This window comes from Plutella xylostella, chromosome 24 (genome assembly GCF_932276165.1).
Source record: "Plutella xylostella chromosome 24, ilPluXylo3.1, whole genome shotgun sequence".
Taxonomy (NCBI): Eukaryota; Metazoa; Arthropoda; class Insecta; order Lepidoptera; family Plutellidae; genus Plutella; species Plutella xylostella.
In genome coordinates this window covers 471,391-492,655 of record NC_064004.1, presented here as the reverse complement: position 1 = coordinate 492,655, position 21,265 = coordinate 471,391, and the positions used below count along the sequence as shown (strand labels likewise).

At 41.8% G+C, this 21,265-nt stretch overlaps 1 protein-coding gene across 3 annotated transcripts; it reads left to right on the top strand.

The window, feature by feature from the left end:
* The first annotated feature begins 3,914 nt into the window (after positions 1–3,914).
* Positions 3,915–20,967, top strand: LOC105396596 (phenoloxidase-activating factor 2). 3 transcript variants are annotated; one of them, XM_048629948.1, is made up of 11 exons: positions 3,920–4,217; positions 8,623–8,632; positions 9,189–9,314; positions 10,186–10,337; positions 14,157–14,310; positions 14,762–14,889; positions 15,264–15,373; positions 15,835–15,996; positions 16,550–16,573; positions 20,253–20,392; positions 20,787–20,967. In XM_048629948.1, exons 2-11 carry the CDS (start codon positions 8,627–8,629, stop codon positions 20,955–20,957), a joined length of 1,173 nt encoding a protein of 390 aa, XP_048485905.1. In that variant the 5' UTR covers positions 3,920–4,217; positions 8,623–8,626; the 3' UTR covers positions 20,958–20,967. The 3 variants fall into 3 exon arrangements, with proteins under 3 accessions (XP_048485904.1, XP_048485903.1, XP_048485905.1); XM_048629947.1 differs by lacking the exon at positions 9,189–9,314 and having other exon boundaries at positions 3,915–4,217; positions 8,623–8,758; positions 16,550–16,596; positions 20,276–20,392; XM_048629946.1 differs by lacking the exon at positions 9,189–9,314 and having other exon boundaries at positions 3,917–4,217; positions 8,623–8,758.
* Positions 20,968–21,265: the final 298 nt, after the last annotated feature.

The window sequence follows — 21,265 nt, the reverse complement described above, 5'->3', positions numbered from 1 at the left end:
TCAACGGTGCACGTAAAACGTACCACGTCACTTTTTTGGTGCCGGCACTTGTTTCTGTTGCTAAGTTAGCGTAGCCGGACCCTATTATAGCTTTTGCCACTTTTACATCGCCTATAAAGCAAGGTACGGCCGTTGTCTAAAAATACTGCAAAAGTGGTATACTCTGCCTAAAGGGGTTGAACTCAGAGGGTCAATCTGAACCACTTTTTTTGTTGTACCGCTTTTAGCAAATTACGATAATGATAATTGCTGGTCCATATTAACTTTGATTCTGAGTCATGCTCTTTTGGCTTTGTATACCACTTTATCTGTATCTAGCATGATGGCAGAAATTAGAAAATGTATGTAACTATTAAATAAGCTAAAAAAGTGGAGTCAGTATAAATGAGCATTAATAGAAATTGGGCCATCGTTTTTTTGGCACCATTTCAGCTTATTATACCAATATTACAACACCCTGTACTATTCATATAAATATGTATGGGATTTCAGAATGTTGAGAGTGAACGATTTTTTACTGGAATGTCTAGTTTTCAACGTTTTTTATACGTTTGTAACAACGGTGATAAATAAATGCAATGTTTATTTTTTTGTTTTGTATTAAATATGTTATGAAGCACACTTTACTGTAAATAAAATGTACTGGAATATAATATACTTATGTAATACATACACTTACTGTAATCCCTTATAGGGTAGGCAGAGCATAGCGTCACTTTTCGCCTGTGTTTTTGTTATAAAAGTGTACTTACTTTAGAAAAATGCTAAGCCAATTTTGAGCAGCTTTTCTCAAACACATTATGCCTACCATGCCAAATTGGATACACTTCAGAGTGGCATTTTATGAATGAAATACCCAGAAGTTGGTCAAAGTATCTGACATAATGTTCATCAGAATTATCTGCACTATAGAAATTAGCAAAATCATAAAACATAGACAATGTCATGCATTTTTGTGAGGAATAAAACATTCTTCCGCAGTTTTTTATATGAATTTTCAGCAGATATTGTTCATTAAGTATGTCTGGTACATGTACCTGCTTCAGGGATGGTCATTTTTAAAATCGCACCCTGTATATCGTGTTTGTAATGGAGTGTGCTTCACAACTGTTAGAAAATAATATATTTTAATGTTTCAGTGTGAAGCCCCATTGGTGCGGTACGACGCAGCGCAACGCACCAATGGGGCCTCGCCCTTATGCGGAGAGCGTAAGTCATTCAAGCGTGCAAATCGGTTTTTGTATTATAAGTATAGGACTGAACAAAATACATAATAAAATTTATTACTAGAAATATACAATCTTTTAATACATAATGTTAGACCCCACAACTTGTCAGGGTAGGCAAAGGTAACATTTTAATAAGTGCAAGATCGTACCTTTGCCTACCTAGCAAGGGACTATCCATTTGATAAAACAGTTGTGTGAGTAGGTAGGTAAGTATCTGCTGTGTCCACTATTCATAGAAGTCTACGATTTACCCGTGTTGGGAAATACGGGGTTTTCCTGATTACTTAGGTACTTAGTGATTATGATTGCTTACTAAGTTGTTGATGTCTGATTTTGTAAACAGTAAAAATACCAGACGATTAATGTAATGACAGATTGTTGAAATAAAAGGTAAAAATTCTACCGGAGCGACCAAATATTTTTCTTTTGGTTTTCATAATTAATTAACTACCTCGTATGAGAAATGAAAATGAAAATTATACCTAGCGTGAATCTGTGACGTCCGAATTACTAGGTCAATGTACCTACCCGATTTACTGAAAAGCTTTTATAATGACACTAATGGTGAAGGAAAACATCGTGAGGAAACCCGCATAATTATCTAGATTTAGCACATCTAGATATGTGAACCCACCAACCCGCAGTGGACCAGCGTGGTGGGAAATGGTCCAAGCTTAGGAAGGCAGTTTAGACCATGGGGATATGCACAAAGGTTCCACTCGAGAGAGCCAGGTGCAGGTACTTACACCCCCATAGAGAATAGAATAGAATAGACACTAATGCCGAGTTGCAGAAAGGAACTTTAAGCTAATGTTGACATTAAATTTATATACCTATTATGTCTCTTACTGTCCGTATACTGACAAAGCAAGGCAGCAATATATTTAAGGTTGACATTAGATAGTCCTTTCTGTAACTCAGCGTTACTCTGAAATCGCAAAGAAGAGCAGTTCCATAGTAAATACAACACATACTCAATCTAAAATCAATATACTAGAACAACTGTTTTAACGATTTTCAAGTTGATAGTTAAGTACTTGCAATATTTTTCAGTACACCTAAGTATGTCTAGCTAGATATAGGTACTTACCAGTCGAAATAGACACCGTACAAAATAAACCTGTATGAAAAGATAACTTATAAATAAAATTGGGTACAATTTAAATCATCACCAAAAAAAATAATTGTACGCTAATACATTGCACCAAAAAAAATAATTGAAACCAAATTAATTAAATCAACTCCAAAATCGAAACCCCAAAAAAAAACGTTTACGTTCCAAAATAAATAAACACGCCTCCAAATAATTGCAAGTTTACAATAGAAAATCTTTTTCGTCGCCAAAACGGATAAATCATCACCAAATTATCCTATACTAAAATACAAAACATTGACACCAAAACTAAGAGTTAATTTTTTTTTATATCACCAAATTATCCTACCCAATAACAATATAAAATATAGTATAAAGGTAATCGATTTGCCTGTTCATTTTAATATGTAGGCATTTACGGCTTTAAGAGTGGTGCGGCATGAATTTTGAATTTGCGCGATGCTTGAGGACGCAATGTATTGATGTCTAGTACATCGACCTCAATACATCGCGGCAAATTCACCCCTTCTGGACAAGGTCAAATTTGAGCGGCGCCATCCCCCCGCGCCCGCATACTCATATACATACATTTACCTATCATCATCATGATCATCAGCCAATAATCATCCACTGCTGGACATAGGCCTCTCCCAAGGAGCGCCACAACACTCGGTCCTCGGCCTTCCTCATCCAACCACAACCCGCCTAAGGTCGTCAGTCCAGCGGGCAGGAGGGCGTCCCACGCTGCGTTTGCCTGTTCGAGGTCTCTACTCGAGAACTCGTCTACCCCAACAGTTATCGGTTCTTCGGCAGATATGACCAGCCCACTGCCATTTCAGCTTGCATATTTTGACAGCTATGTCAATAACCTTAGTCCTCTGACAGATAACCTCATTTCTGATACGATCCATCAGAGAAACCCCAAGCACCAAGCACTTAACTATAATAAATTGTATTTCAATTCCTTATTTCTATAGAATTTATTGGTACATGGCAAAATTCAAATCCTCGGCCACACGAATGGGAGTCGAGATGGCGTAACGGATAGATTTTACTAGGCACATACTAATAATTTAATTAATTCATAAAGCAATTTAAAAAGTGACTTTGTTTTGGGATAAGCTATTAATTATTTGGTATAAACTTAATTTTTAATATTTACTTTTACTTTTTTTGGTTAGAAAGGATTATTAAAATGATACTGATAAAAGAATATATTGGTTACATCTATATAGCGATGATATACTTTATTTGGTTTGAAATAAATTTTAATGGTGTCAATATAGTTTTACAGTATGCAGTAAAAAATAATTTGGTTCATTTCAAAAATATTTTGGGAAGCATGATTTGGTGATGATTTATCCGTTTTGGCGGAGATTTCGAATTTATTGGCGGCAGTATCATATAATTTCTGGTGGAGGTTTAAATACAAGCCAATAAAATTATTGAAATTGGGCAATTTATCCATACCATACCGTAAAAATAAATGTAAGCACTATAATAATTACTTATATCAAAATTGACAACAAGCAATGCTCAAAGGTCAACGCAAGAGTCAAGACTACAAGAAATCGTCACGAAGGTTATCATATCACATCAATTTGTCTACAACAAAGCCACAAGTAGGTAGGTATGTAAACTTAAATCATACGTAGGTATATAAAAAACTGGCTATAACGTACCGGTCAAACAGCTTCCCCGATTAAAATAAACATCTCTAGTTTAGTTGACCGACAGATGTGCTAAAAAATGCACATAGTTTTTGCCGCCGGAAAAAAGAGACTGTTTTTTTAATTTCGCAGTCCAAAACGCGTGCAGTGGTCTTAGTTTTAAAGTGCCTGTGATAGTGTTGTGGAGTGTTTTTTGGATTGTATTGTGTTTAAGTTAGTTATAAGGTAAGTTTGATAAATCTAGTTACTTTAATGCTATTTACTGAAGATGAGTAAGATAGATGTGAACTTTAAAGTGTGTACATGGTTCGTTGACATTAAGTCCATTTAAAAAAGTACTTAGTTACTTACCAATTTTCCTTGTAGGTATGTTAACAAAAAGTTTATAAGTACTTAAAGTGGTGGTCAGATTTGTTGATGAAATAAGACAGTGTAATGAATACAAGTAGCTAAATAATCATTTATCAGATTCATCTATTCTATAACTACGTAGCTAGATACTTAACTTACTTTGACGACCGAATGGTCAGTTTCCCTGACTGCTATGCCGAAGGTCCCGGGTTCGATCCCGGCCGGGGCAGATCTGTTATTTTGAGACACAAATTTCAAACTCGGGTCTTAAATTTCATGTTTGTATTTATTTAATTATGAATCTATCCGTGTAGGTAACCTACACTTTTGCTTTTAATCACTAATAATAAAGATGAAGTAGGTACCTACTTCGGGTTTTTACACCTATGGGAATATTGTGACGGTCGAATGGCGTAGTGGTTAGTGGCCCTGACTGCTATGCCGAAGGTCCCGGGTTCGATTCCCGGCTGGGACAGATATTTGTTAAAGAAGGATATTTGTACTCGGGTCTTGGGTGTTGATATTTATATTTAGTATCTATCTATCTATGTATTTGTGTAGATATATCAGCTGTCCCACACCCATAACACAGGTTCTGCCTAGCTTGGGGTCGGATGGCCGTGTGTGAGATGTCCCCACATATTTATTACCTATTATATTTATTATTTATTGTCAGGATTGCCTAGTTACCTCTCTCAGAGACTGGGGAAACACACGTTCATTATGCCAGCTGAGAGTCCGTCAGCTATGTTATTGTTGTGTTGCCCAAGTATTGTGTTAATGATAATATAATACCTTGAATCGTTTTCCTCGTATCTTAACGACATTCACATTTTAACTTTTGATCTTGATGTGTTTATTGCAATATACGAGCATGTATGTAGGTACGTATAGCCGAATCCGATCAAAGTTGAAATTTAACCCTTTAAAAGCACAGGTTATTAAGGTTTTTATTACAAGCCTACATAGGAGTCACTTAACTAAGTAATAATAATAACATGTGAGACCATCTAGACAGCAGCTAGTTACAGCTGATTATGTCTACACAGAGAGGTACATAGATAGATACCTACATGTACCTACCTATAATTATATATACACTGCCGGGCAATGAAAAAGTTCCACTCACAAAATGGCGACAACAAACGATCCCAATTTTATCAAAGATTTTATTTAAAATTGGAACAAAATTTTACTAATTTTAGTTGGTATTATCCTGATGCTCTGTTAAATGTACTTCAATGTTTCAAAAGGCGTCATTAGGTTAGCCTTTTCCGTTTAGCAGTAATCTGGTGTTTTTCTCAGTGGAACCATTTCATTGCCCGTGAGTGTACATGTACTATACATGTGCTAGACACCGAATATATTTTTTTATCGTTATCTTTATATATTACTTACATATAACTAATAAGCCAGAAATATCTGCCCGTACCGGGGATGGAAACCGGGATTCTAACCACTAGACCATTTATATAATATACTTAATAATAATGTATAATTATTAATAATTATTAATAATATTAATTCACAATAATTATTATTCACATATTGTATCATTTAGTATATTGTAAATATATTTATACAATGTATATGTACAAACTTACTGCCTGCTATATATATTTATTTAGTATTATCTATATATTTATGTTCTTTTGTTACTGAATACTTTTCAAATTTAAAAAAGGTGTTTCTTCAGTTTCTTTCTTTAGTCACTTAAGTTAAATCTTACTCTTTTAGTTTGCAGTTTCTTTTTATAAGTTTAAATAATTACCTACTTAATTAAATTAGATAACTGGGCAGTTCTTCTTTTTAACCTACATAATGGATAAAAAAATATCCCGAATTTGAAAAAAATAACTTTAGCTTTTTGGTGAACTCTAATAATTTTTATGATAGCTACATTTCTATTCTATCGAAAAAGGTGGTTGGCCGCGAAGTTTAAGTATTTTTTCAAGATTTTCAGAACATAATACGTGGATAAGGCTAAGAAAATTACACCTTCGTCACAGAATCTATTATTTTATTTTAACGAAATAGTCTTCGTCGATCAAAATGAAACTTTTTTGATACGTTAATAAACAAAATACCATTTTAGAAAACATATGAAGGAATGGATTTTTAGTAATAACAAAATATTTATTAAGTCGTTATTACCACTCTGTCACAATTTCAGCTAAAATGAAGCTTGTTTTTGCTATAAATATTTTTTCGCTAATAATTACAGTCAAAAACTTAACAGCATAGACGTTAACATCAATGACTAAATTTAATATGATTTTTCCAAAGTTGCACTATTTATAACAGAACATATAAACGACCAAAAATAAGTTGACTACCAGGAGACACCAATCGTTACAGAGTGGTAAACGATGTGACATAGTTGTTATTCTATTAAATATGCGGCAGTGTTTTGGAATAAAACAGTTTTATTTAAAAATAATAATTTAGTAACTTACTTATAAATCATTATGGTTTCAAGTTAGTCAAAAAAATTACTGGAGATATCTTTATTATTAGTATAACTAATGAAATCACACTTGAGAACCTCTGGAGAGTGAAATATCCGTATTTCAGGAACTTAAAGGACAAATTTGTTCCAACTACATAAAATAGTGTTTATCTGCACAAATAATATTTTCGGCAACCTAAAATTTAAGTAACATAATGGAAAATTACGTAATTTGTTAAAGTTTTAACCAGCCATATTTCGAAAATACAGCAGTGGCTCTTAGAACTTGAAAAAAATACTCTTTCCTTTTTTAATTGCCTTAGAAGCTGGAAGGACTTTAATGTTATCATCAAACATCCGATAAATCATTCTCCACCATATTAAACAGTCTACCACATTCATCGTCTGTTCTTGAGAACAATAGCACGAAATTACCTTTTTCACAAACGAAACTTTTTATTAATGCAGCGCAAGTGTATTGGACGTTCCTTTCGCTTCTTACTTTAACCAAAACGTACAGTTTCTCTTCAATTTTTCTTTGATGAATTTCCCCAGGTTGGAGTGTTTCGTAAGAATGTGACAGATTTGTCGTGTGACAGAGGGGTAAAATGTGTTGAAAAGTCGATTAGCATTTAAACAGTAACATAAAGTGTAATATTCACATGTTGATTGCAAAGTAATTGTTATTACCAATGAGTAAATAACAAAATAATAATTTAATTGCATTTTATTTTAACAATTACCTACGTGACGAAGCTGTCGCCGAATAAACACACGCACCTCCTGTCACACTTTGCGGGTGGCCGATACGCGGTGTCTGGATCTCAAAGGGGAAATCTTACCAAGGGGAAAAGAAGACCTTAAACTCTGATCGATGGCAATAAGGACGAGTGGCTCAAACAAATATTTTAAATGGCAACCTACGTGACAGAATGTAACTACTAAAACATTAGGTAGTAAGAGACAAATTTTTAACATTTTTTTAAAATATTTCTGAAATCATTTAAAAATATATATTTTGTTTTACTAAATAGGTAATATCTTCTGGAGTTTAAATAAATTTTTATATTTTATGTCGTCATATATATTTTTTGTAACATTATCAAATATGCGCAGGACGAAGTGGCGGGAGACAGCCAAGATTCGTATGAAATACACCTCTGTCACGCGGATTTACCACTCTGTAACGTAATTTTAAATACAAAAATATAAATTTATATTTTTGTAAACGTACACAGCCGTTGTGTTTTTAGTACAATGCACGCTGAAATATAAATAAATAAATAAATATTTGAAAAACTCATGATTTTTTCTTCACAACTGATGGAGACTAAGTTATGTAGGTTAAAAAGAAGAACTGCCCAACTGTATAATTTACTCATAAAATTCTTTTTTGGTAATCTGTGGTTAACTGTGTTGGTAGTACATTCGTTACTATTTAATGTGTATAATACCATTAGCTTAAATATAATGTACTATTGTTTGTTAATCTTAAAATAATAAAATAAAATAAAAAATAAATAAAAATGTATTTATTTCCCAAAAAAGTTTACAGTAAACTTAAACTAACTTAACAGATATTAACAATTTTTGTGTTTTAAAACTAGGTTACATGGTGAGGTTTTATAAAGTTAGTTGCTTGTTGACGATTTGGTCGTCTTAATAACAAAAATATATGACAGTGACCTACACCATCCGGTCGTCTAAATAATACCTAGGATAGTAGTAAGGGGCAGAGAAACCTGACCCCACTCAGAAGCATTGTAACTATGTGCGGAGGGTCAGGTTTCTCTACGCCTGACCGTACTTACTTCCTATGGATGATTCCAGAACAATGTCCCTACCCTGGCTGCTCCTCCTGGTGACCCTGGCCCGCAGCCAGACCATCGACCAGGGCGTGCTGAACGACATCTTCGGCCCTCCGCCCACCACTGGGGATGTTAACACCACGCCAAGGCTTGAGGATGTGAGTGTTAGACCACCAGGGACCAAGACGTGACAAGAGTTTTCCGCCGCGCTCGCTCTTGAGGCTGCGGGATGTGAGTGAGCGCGAATAGCGCGATGCAAAACTTTTGTCACATCTTAAAAGCGCCCCGTGCCACTAGCCCTGAAGATGCGCGTTGTGCTAAGAGCGTGACGCAAAACTCTTGTCTCGTCTTGGCGTGCGCGTATTTGTTGTAAACTACCTGTACCTATTATAATATGTTTTTGAAAATAAACGAAATAATAATAATAATTGCGCTCTGTGGAAAAATTTGAGGATTTTGGGATTGCTATTTATAGTTACACTCGCGAGCAAAAAGTTCCAGTGACATAACAACTTAGATACTTACTTAGGTACTTATAGTGGGTGGAAGTTTTTAATAGCTCGCTAGTGTAGTTAAGTATATAAGTATCTCCCCTGGCTGCTCCTCCTGGCGACCCTGGCCCGCAGCCAGACCATCGACCAGGGCGTGCTCAACGACATCTTCGGCCCGCCGCCCACCACCGGGGATGTCAATACTACGCCACGGCTTGAGGATGTGAGTTGTTAGACAGGACCAAGACGCTGACATCAAGACGTGACAAAAGTAAGTCTGTCGTAGTTAGTTACTCGCTCTCGAAGTTACGCGTTGTGATATGAGCGTGACGTGACAAAGCTTTTCTCACGTCTTGGCTTGTGCTAGGCCTTCATAAACCTTTGCGGATTTTGGGATTACTATTTATAAACTCGACTCGCGAGCAAAACGTTCCAGTGACATAGCAACTTAGCAGCAACTTAGATACTTTCTTACTTATAGTGGGTGGAACTTTATCATTGCTCGCGAGTGTACTTAGTTATATAATAAGTGTATCTCCCCTGTCTGCTCCTCCTTGTGACCCTGGCCCGCAGCCAGACCATCGACCAGGGGCGTGCTCAACGACATCTTCGGCCCTCCACCCACCACCGGGGATGTTAATACTACGCCGCGGCTTGAGGATGTGAGTGTTGTTGACCACCAGAAATCTACGGGGATTTTCTGATCTGCAGCTTCAATAGCATTCGTTCTAGTCAAAATGGGTTTACTTATTCATCGTAAGCATCAATCGTGTGAGTGTGACCCTTTTGACTTTAGAATTACTTCTTTAGATCGAATCATATTGAAGCTGCAATGTTGTCGCGAGGTTTCGACACATACATTCCACCCGCTCCTTACTCCTCACATCCAAGGGAATCTAAATAAATTATGTTCACCACATTGGTCTATGTACTTACGTTGTTCCTATGAACCTTTAAAGAATCAGCTACAATACAGTACACATTTCTAAACCTTCTTGCCGTATCTGTGACAAACCAAACACTAAGCTTTCCCAAGGTTTGTCGCGCGCCGATAATTTCTAAACACTACTAAACCCAAAACCCCCCTATTTCAGCTCACAGTGAAGCCCACAGAAGGCATATCCACATTCGTAGACGGGTCCGGGGCGGAGTGCCAGTGCGTGCCCTACTACCTGTGCGACGCGGCGCTGCAGGGGGTGCAGGCCAACAACGAGTCCGTGACGGGGTGGGGGCAGCTGGACATCAGGTAGACATTACTATCAGCCAATAAGTACCTCTGTTATGGTCGCTGCTGTCTATAAAGGATGATTCACGCTACACCGTGTCTCGACCGGGCTGTGCCCCGGCTGGGGTCACTGTCAGCCATGAACCTTAATAAAAAAGTGCTTCGGCCAGGGTTCTGCTCCGTTGAGACACGGTGTAGCGTGAATCACAACGAGACGTCAGATGTCAGAGGATTGAGGAACATCATAAGTCTTCTCATCGGATCCTCAAATCTGTTCGGCTTACGATTTCAAAGGTTTGTGTAGGTAATAGGTAGTTAGTAAAAAAAGTTCTCCTATATGAGGAGGTGAGCCATAGATTCCGTACCATTTTGGGACCTACAATGTAGACCAACACGTCCATCCCATATAATTTTATTAATTACCCAATAGGTATTATGATTTGTAAACATCTAACTAAAATAACTAAAATAAAATAAACAAACTGACCCAAATCCTTAATGACCAAATCGATTAAGTAACTTCCATTTCAATCTCATTTTGTGGGTTTTATAAATCGATAACACTGTTTTGTATTAACCCTTTAACCAGCAGAGGGATCCAAGTGTAGCAGAAAAATGAAACTTTGGGTATGGGTTATATATGTAAAGCTTTATTAAAATTCGAATAAATTTTTAAAAAATATATATATTTTATATGAAAAAAACATGGTGGCAATATAATGTACACTGCCGGTTTGAACTTTGGTGGAGTTTTGTTTTTTCTTTGTTTCTTTTGGATAGTGATCTGCAATGAGTGGAGTGAGGCGGAGTGGGGTCTTGTCGGATGATGCTGTTGCCCATGAGTTGGGGGACGCGTTTGGTGTTCCGGATGGTGCGGTTTCTGGGGATGGTTTGGGGGAGTCGTATTCGGAACGGGTTTCTGCCCGGGGTGGTTTGGTGAGGGTGCTTGCAGGTGGTGGCGTTCTGCTTGGTTCGGCGGCGCTGTCGTCTCCGTCCTCATCGGCTTGTCGGTCTCCTTCACTTGCTGGACTTCCGGGCGCTTCGGGATAGGCACCGGAGGCTCTGTGTCGAGGTCTTTCGGCTGCAGGACCTCGGGGTGCTTCGGTGTCTGCACTGGTGTCTCCCCGGCGGCGGGGCCGCTCGGCTGCGGGAGTGCCAGGTGGCGCGGAGCCGGTTGCATCCTCTAGCATGCCGGATGGGTTGGATGGGGGTGAGCTTTCGGATTTCTCGTCTTCGGATTCGGGTGAGGATGGGACTGGTTGGGGGGAGCAGGAGTGGACCCAGGGGCCGGATCTCGGCTGCTTTGGTGCTCCGAGGGTTCGGTCTTCGGAGCGGCTTCCGGGCGGAGCGGGGCCTCTGACCTGCTTTTCTTTGTTCTTTGGTGATGACGTGCTGGACATTGTTGTGGACCAAACTAATTTATACGCTGTACAAGTAGGATCGAGAAATTATACACCAACCACTAAAGAAGAAATCATGGCTTGGTATAAATTGGTTTGGTCCACAGTGGTGTTTGGTGCGTCATCGCTGAAGAGTAGAGAGGGGTGGGGCGGAGGTTTCGTGTTTGGAGGCTGTTTTGGGGATTGAACTTTCGGAGTATCAGGGTGGCTGATCTGGTTTCTGGGTCCATTCTTGTTTTTTCCAGTCGGTCTCATCTTCGTCCGAGTCTGGGTCTGGGGACGGGGGGTCCGGGGGTTCATTTTCGTCTGGCTTGTCTGGTGTGTTGGGGGATGCGGTTGGTTCTTCGTTGCTTGGTGCTCTTACAGCTGGGTGGCTTTGATGTTGGGGAGATGTTGGTGCAGATGTTGAGGCACTTTGGGGTCTTGTGGCTGGGGGACTTCGGTGTGGAGTCTCTGGTGTTGGTCTTGAGGTGCTTGGGGGTTTGGTGGGTGGGGGAGATTGGCAGGCTGGTGGGGGTGGGGACGGTGGTGCCGTCGAGCTGGGTGGAGCGTCGTCGCCTGTGGGTGCCCTCACCGAATCGTTTTGGGTGGAAGCTTGTTCTGGGTCCGGTTCTTCCGGGTCATCTTCGGAAGTCGTGCCATCTGGAGTGCCGGGCATGTCTTCCGGCTCATGGGCGGTGGCATCATCTGGTGGGACTTTGTTCCGCTTCATTGTGGATCGTTGTCTGGAGGAAGCAGGGAGGGAGCGGAGCTTTGCCGGGGTTTGGACTGGCGGTGTACATTATATTGCCACCATGTAGGTACCTACAAGTTGATAGTGGCATATATATGGCCACCACAAAAAAATGGAAAATCGAATAAAAAATGTCGATTTTTTTTATAAATAGTGATCATATCGTCTTCTATACTACATGTTTATATAAAAAAAGAAGGTTACTCACATTTTTATCTGCAGGATTGATGAGATATTTTTAAATAAACTTTGTACTTTTGAAATGAGGCAATTTTTTTTCAAGGGAATTTTTTTTTTAATGTTGGCACTACTAATTGATTTGATTGAAGAAAAAAAATACTGATGTGCATTCAGCTATGTATTAGTGACGTTTCCAGTAGCAAGATCGAATAAACTTTTAGAATTCTCAGGCCTATAAGATGGTGGCACGTATATTGCCATCATCAGTTAAAGGGTTAAGTAAAATTAGCAAAGCAGGTTGATTGTTGATCAATAAAACTTTCGATTAATAACCGACTTGCCTGATGCCTGTCTGAGGTAGCTTTCACATATTTTAATCAAGCCGGAATATCACATATTTTGGCAAAACGTGAAGTTAAGTAAATATATAAGTATCTAGTTACGAGTATTAGATAGGAGTATCTACAACACACTGTACCTACTACGTAGCCACAAAAATCTACTGTAGCCTCTGGGACACGGGCCTCCTTTAATATCCACGCTAGGCAGTCGGGTTTAAATTATTATAGAGCTATCTATAAAATGTACGGGCTGCTAGATCTAAAAGACATAAGCAGCTACTCATTATTATCAACATCACCTATCTAACAATCGACCCTTATTTTGCGGGTTCCGCTCATCTCGCATAATCTTTATTGACCAAAACTCATTTCGCATAACTCGTATGGTCTAAACTTTTTTGGCCGAACCATCACTTTGCCAAGACTTATGTGGCATAAGGCTCGTTTCGTCTAAAACTCTTTAGGCACAATCTTTAAACACCTAAGTTTCGTTTGCTCAAATTTATGTTCGTCTATACCTATGTATAATCTTGTTTCTCGTAATGTTATCTTAATAAATAATATATTAAGTATGTAGTAAATGTACAAATTGTGGTATTTTTCTCCTACATCCCGAAAATCACGATATTGTATGATCAAAAAATCGAAAGTTAACGACCAATATAATTATTACAAACCCCATGAGATCGAAACCTAAAAATAGGTGCGACGACGAGCAAAGCGAGGAGGAGCGTGTTAGGTGCACATGTTCATCAAAACCTAAGCGGAGCGCAGCGAAGCGGAGCGGAGCGTTTTCCAAACAGCGGAAACAATACAAGGCACCAGTTTGCGCTATGTAGGGAGATGCTCCGTCAAAGTTAAAGCCAAACGAATATTATTACTTTGTATAAACCTAATAAACCTATGCCATAGCATTATTAGGCTATTCAAGATTTGGCCATACCATTATTAGGCTAAACAATGTTATGCGAAATAACTTTTTACTAAACGAGATTTATGCCATACGATTTTCGGCGTAACGAGACTTTGACCAAACGTTACTATGCAATACGAGATTAGGCAAATAAATCTTATGCCAAAAAAGGTAGAACCTTATTTTGCACATAGGCCTCAGGTGACTCAGGGGCTCATCCTACCTAAACCACTTCCATTCTCTATGACCCTCTAACCCCCCCTTCCCCTCCAGACTAGGCGACAACCACGAGTGCCAAGAGAGCGTGGAGCAGTGCTGCACGGCCGTGCTGCCCGCCCCGCGCCCCGCGCCCACCCCCGCGCCCGCCCCGCGCGGCTGCGGGGTGAGGAATGTTGGTGGGATAGATTTCACTGTTACTGGGGGTTCGGTGAGTTGGACTGGACCTAGATTACTTATCTGAATTCTATCTAGAATTATTCTTTGTTAAAATATGTATATAAGTAGTCAGACAGAGTTAAATTTGGCAGTTCGCGACGGTTCAAACAAAACAACAACTTATGTTTTTGTGTGAAAATAGGCACGTAGTCAAGTTTGTATTACGTACCTACACTTTTTCATAGTCACACAACACAATATTAATATTATGTTGTCTGTAAACCAATAAAAGCTGGACTAAACAAACAGCCACTACCTAGCAGCTCTGTCTGTCTACTCTTTCACGTAAAAGCTACTGATCGAATTGTGATGAAAGGTATGCAGGAAACTGCATGATACCCTGGATTAATAAATATAGCAAAAAGAAGCACGCGGGACCTTCCTGTTATTTACTACCTGTAGCTAGGTATATTAAAAATCACCCATTCCCCCTTCTTCCCCAGGGTCTAGAAGCCGGCTTCGGCGAGTACCCCTGGGTGGTGGCGCTCCTGGACTCGGCGGACCAGTACGTCGGCGTGGGGGTGCTCGTAGACACGGAGGTGGTACTGACTGGCGCGCATGTTGTTGCCAAGTATGTATACCATAATTACCTATATGTTATAGAAATATCGAAAATCTTGTAGTAAAAATGATGGTGGTTGCAGCGGTGAAAGGAAGACTATACTTAGGTACTTAGCGTTTCGGTGATAAACACTAAAGGCACGTTTTGGCACCGTGGTGAAAGGGTTCAGAGTAATGTGTGAGTGCCCACAATGCGCTTGACGTATAACTACAATAAGGAACACAAGATACGTCACTCGAGGAAACTTTTCGTGCACCCTAAAATTAAAGGTTGCCTGAATCGTTTTTGGTGATGTTACCTGCCTACAACTACCTAGTAGTTATTCAAAATCTTGTCTAGTTACCTAAATATTTCTCACCAGCATATTATTATCTCACCCCCAGATACCCCCCCTCCTCTCTGAAGATCCGGGCGGGCGAGTGGGACACGCAGACCAGCAAGGAGCGGTTACCACACCAGGAGCGAGGGGTGCGCGAAATGGTGATACATGAAGGTAATAGTTGAAAGACGCCCTTGTTAAGTAGTTAGTGATTTAGTCCCTCGGCCCATTAGCCAAACCCTGCCTCAGGCACCCTGGATAGGACCCTTAAATAAACACTGCGCTTTTCATTACAAATACTAGGATTTTACGATCTCGTGTGTATAAGATAAACTATAGTCACACTAAAAATATCTATGATACAACGTCATTAGAAAGCGTTTCAACAAATAAAACATCTGAAACACTCTACTCTTGAATCTTGTTGGTCTACTTTTTGTATTTTTCAGTGTGAATAGTTTATATCTTAATACAGACTTATCCTAGTTTTACTAACTATATCTATTGTACCAACTGAAAATCTGACCTTGTTGGAAAATGACGTCGATGGAATCTGACGTACTTACTTGGAATCTGACGTTCATACCCGAAATCTTGAGTGTAAATAAATTAAATAATTAAAACCTCTCCCCCAGACTTCCGTCCCAAGAGTCTCTGGAACGACGTGGCGCTCCTCCGTCTCTCCGAGCCCGTGGTCCCGGACCAACACATCGACGTCATCTGCCTGCCGGACCCGGGCGAGAGCTTCGAGGGGAGGCAAGACTGCGTGGCTAACGGGTGGGGGAGGCAGCTGTTTGGTGAGTGTTTGTTTGGTGGTATGTGTGGGATGGATTGTTATGCTGTAGAAGAGTTATGGAAGGATATCGATAGATGGGATGGAAGTGAAAATGTGAGGTAAGTAACTACATCGCGGTATCGAAGTGTTGCATGCAGCTAGTTGCAATTGCAATACATATAAATTCCTGTCATTTCCTTAACCATCACTGTAAGGCTCTGGTCAAACTAGCTAAACACCCAGTTTCGTCGGAGAATCCTCCCTTTTCAATGCAGGAGTGACAACACCTTCACTGCTCCATAATTTTCTCACTAAGTACTCAAAAAGCAAAAACAGTTCACTTCAGGACATGGGCCTGTTCTAGGATTGGAGGGTTTAGGTATGCCATAAAATTCACACATTGCATCTGCATACATAAAATTTCTGCCTTTCCTGTCCCCATACCAACCACGTCACAGGCATCCTAGTGTGGAGGCCACTCTCTCTGTAACTGTCACCACTTTAGTTACTCACTCTGTTGCAGAAACAATCTTTGAGTTTTTAACGATATTTGTTTTTTTTCTTTCTTGTCGCAGGTCAAGCGGGCCGCTACGCCGTCATCCTCAAACGAGTAGTCGTCAACATGGTGCCGTCAGCGCGGTGCCAGCAGCAGCTGCAGCGCACGCGGCTCGGCCCGCGCTTCACGCTGCACCGCAGCTTCGTGTGCGCCGGCGGGGAGGAGGGGAGGGATACTTGTCAGGTCAGTAACTAGATGTAGGAAAAAAGAGAGTTTCTAAATGCCAAGGTTCCAAAGTAAGCTTAAGCGAAGAGAAGAGGTACCGAGGATTACCGACAGATGGCAGTAAAACGAAAATCTGCTAGTTCTACATGGCGATGGCGGTATGGAAGCTAGCTAGCTACAATAAATACAGACTATACAGACGTTTGTCTGCTCAGTAAAAACACACGCACTCACGCCTTGTACTAATGTACTCCCTTGCGGGGTAGGCAGAGGTGCATTGCTGCACCCACTTGGCTCTTTAAAGAAGAAAATAGGAATACTACCGACATTATGGTAGATAAAGCGAAAATGTGCTGGTTCTACATTGCGGTATCGAAGTATTGCAGTTAGCTAAATGCCATAGATAGACACCAAGCTTGGTACGAGGTTCCATCCTTTCCAATGGAGGAGTTGGCCACACCTTCGCTATCCTTGGACTAAATAGGTCAGCAGCCCCCTGTAGAAGCTCGTGGTCCTCAAGCGTGTGGTAGTGAACATGGCGGCGGCGGCGCGGTGCCAGCAGCAGCTGCAGCGCACGCGGCTCGGCCCGCGCTTCACGCTGCACCGCAGCTTCGTGTGCGCCGGCGGGGAGGAGGGGAAAGATACATGTCAGGTGAGTGGATGAGGGGGTTTTATAGAGAAAGGCTCAGGACGCACAGGCATGCTGCCAACAATGACTCTAAAATCGTTGCAACCGGCCGCATTTGGCGCTTAGAGCGCTTTGCAAATGCGGAATGAGCGCTTAACGCCTAGATACTAGATAGTCGCTTAGCGTGTGTCAATGCGACCAGACCTAAATATTTGGGACGTTTGTTTTAGTAAGCTACTCTCTAGGTGACTCGCTAGGCTCTAGACGCCTGCCTGTCCAGCGGTAGCCAGAGACTTTCCAATGCCAAGCTTCTTAGTTAGTAGAAGAAGTACCGATAGATGGCAATGAAGCAAAAATCCACAGGTTGCAGGAATCTAGTATGTAGGTATTGCAGCTGGCACCGATGAATACAACCTCGAGGTAGCTTAGTCAGAGGATCCCCCCTTTCCAATGGAGGAGTAGCCCCATCCTCGCTATCCCATGGAACTACATAAGACAGCTGCACCCTGTAGAAGCACTCGGTCCTCAAGCGCGTGGTAGTGAACATGGCGGCGGCGGCGCGGTGCCAGCAGCAGCTGCAGCGCACGCGGCTCGGCCCGCGCTTCACGCTGCACCGCAGCTTCGTGTGCGCCGGCGGGGAGGAGGGGAGGGACACGTGCCAGGTTAGTGGCTGACAGGTTCTATGATAGCTTCATTTCTAATAGAGGACAGAGGTACCGGGTCTTTTTATACAGAAAGACTAAAGTAAAGATACATAGGCAGGCGGCAAACAATCGCTCTAAAAGCATTGCGACCGGCCGGATTGAGCGCTTAGCGCTCTTAGATACCTACCTACTATATATAGTCGCTTAGTGCGGCCGGTCCTAAAGATTTAGAACGTTTGTTTTATTAAGCTACTAGCTACGCTCTAGGCGCTAAGCAAGACGCCTGCCTATCCAGCCGTAGCCGAAGAGTTTCTAATGCCAAGCTTCTTAGTAGAAGAAGTACCGATAGATGGCAATGAAGAGAAAATCCACAGGTTGCAGGAATCCAGTATTGTAGCTAGCAGCGATAAATACAACCTAGAGGTAGCTTAGTTAGAGGATCCTCCTTTTCGGATAAAGGAGTGGCAATACCTTCGCTATCCCATGGCTACTAGCCTTCGCTATATAGTCCAGCTGCACCCTGTAGAAGCACTCGGTCCTCAAGCGCGTGGTAGTGAACACGGCGGCGGCGGCGCGGTGCCAGCAGCAGCTGCAGCGCACGCGGCTCGGCCCGCGCTTCACGCTGCACCGCAGCTTCGTGTGCGCCGGCGGGGAGGAGGGGAGGGATACTTGTCAGGTTAGTCGCTGACGACTTCTTAGTGAAGCTATGGAAGAGATATATAGAAGACTACCGATAGATGGCAGTGCAGCATAAATCCGCAGGTTCTACATCAAAGTATTGCAGCGTGCTTCAATTGTCAGGTTAGTACCTGAAACTGTAGGCTTTTTAAAGAGAAAGAGTGTCTAATGCCAATCTTCTAAAGTAAGATAATGCGAGGTCTACCGAAAAATGGCAGTGAAGCTAAAATCTACAGGTTCTACATCGCGGACAATCGCGGTTACTATGGAAGTATTACAGCGTGCAAGCAGCGCTAAATAGACACCAAGCTTTGACGAAGGATCCTTTCTTTCCAATAGAGGAGTCCCAACCTTCGCTATCCCATTGGTCTCTATACAGTTCAGCTGCACCCTGTAGAAGCACTCGGTCCTCAAGCGCGTGGTAGTGAACATGGCGGCGGCGGCGCGGTGCCAGCAGCAGCTGCAGCGCACGCGGCTCGGCCCGCGCTTCACGCTGCACCGCAGCTTCGTGTGCGCCGGCGGGGAGGAGGGGAGGGATACTTGTCAGGTTAGTCGCTGACGACTTCTTAGTGAAGCTATGGAAGAGATATATAGAAGACTACCGATAGATGGCAGTGCAGCATAAATCCGCAGGTTCTACATCAAAGTATTGCAGCGTGCTTCAATTGTCAGGTTAGTACCTGAAACTGTAGGCTTTTTAAAGAGAAAGAGTGTCTAATGCCAATCTTCTAAAGTAAGATAATGCGAGGTCTACCGAAAAATGGCAGTGAAGCTAAAATCTACAGGTTCTACATCGCGGACAATCGCGGTTACTATGGAAGTATTACAGCGTGCAAGCAGCGCTAAATAGACACCAAGCTTTGACGAAGGATCCTTTCTTTCCAATAGAGGAGTCCCAACCTTCGCTATCCCATTGGTCTCTATACAGTTCAGCTGCACCCTGTAGAAGCACTCGGTCCTCAAGCGCGTGGTAGTGAACATGGCGGCGGCGGCGCGGTGCCAGCAGCAGCTGCAGCGCACGCGGCTCGGCCCGCGCTTCACGCTGCACCGCAGCTTCGTGTGCGCCGGCGGGGAGGAGGGGAGGGATACTTGTCAGGTCAGTAGCTAAGGATCTAAGTGAAGATATAGAAAGAAGTATCAAACTATACCGACATATGGCAGGGGGTTTTATAGAGAAAAAGGCTAAGGACGCACAGGCAGGCTGCTAACAATCGCTCTAAAAACATGGCGACCGGCCGGATTGGGCGCTTAGAGCTTAGATACTAGATACTTAGTCGTTATCGTGTATCAGTGCGGACGGTTCTAAAGATTTTAGAACGTTTGTTTCATTAAGCTACTCGATAGGCTCTAGGATCTAAGCAAGACTCCTATCCAGCCATAGCCAAAGAGTTTCTAGGTGAAGCAATAGAAGACTAGGTACCCACAGATTCCGGCGAAGCGAAAATACGCAGGTCCTACATCGTATCGAAGTAGAGCAGGTTGCTAGCTGTCACAAATAGACACCAAGCTTAGTCAGAGAAACCTCCCTATCCAATGGAGGAGTGGCGACACCCTTACCCTATTGAACTATAGTATATAGGACAGCTGCACCCTGTAGAAGCACTCGGTCCTCAAGCGCGTGGTCGTCAACATGGTGCCGTCAGCGCGGTGCCAGCAGCAGCTGCAGCGCACGCGGCTCGGCCCGCGCTTCACGCTGCACCGCAGCTTCGTGTGCGCCGGCGGGGAGGAGGGGAGGGACACTTGTCAGGTCAGTAGCTAAGGATCTATCTGAAGCTATAGGTTCCGAAGAATAGAAACAGATGGCAGTTACGCGGTAATCTGGACGTTCTACATCGCGGTATTGAATTGTTGTAGCTAGCTGCAATAAGTACGGCCATACTAGCCGTGCAGAAGCTTGTCGGTTTAGTAGCTGACGGCTTCTAGGTGAAGCTATAGAAAAGGTAACGGATACTATAGAAAGTCGGTATCGGTCTTATACCACTCCTCCCTTTCCAATGGATAGAAGAATGCCCTAAATACAGTCATTCCAACTGCCTAACAGGTTGCCTGGTTAAATATGAATGAAACCTAGGTATATCTACCTAACTTCCTTTTAAAATATGAAAGTCAATAGAGAACTAACATTCCCCTCCCATTCGCAGGGTGACGGTGGGGCGCCCCTAGCCTGTCCCGTGGGAGACCGCTACCGCCTCGCCGGGCTGGTGGCGTGGGGCATCGGTTGTGGACAGAAGGATGTTCCCGCGGTTTACGCCAACGTCGCCATGTTTAGAAATTGGATCGACAACAAGATGGCCGCCTGGGGACGCGGCTGATGCTAATCTGTGTGTGGAAATATATTATTGAGGTTATTCTGTGTGTTGAGTTTTTTTTTTCGCGGTTTTCCCTCGGTTTATTATTATTTATTGGATTTTGGATTATACGAGGGCTACACCGAAAAGATCGGGAATAGAATACTTAGGAATAAATTAGAGTGAAACCTTTTTTGTGTATCAAATGTAGTGTTTTTTCAAACATAATTCCATTTTCGAATTTTAAAAAAAGTAAAAAATAAAAGAGTATTGACCATTTGAATTTGACAAGTCGGTGTAAAAAATGGAGCTTACGCGGGAACATTTCCGTG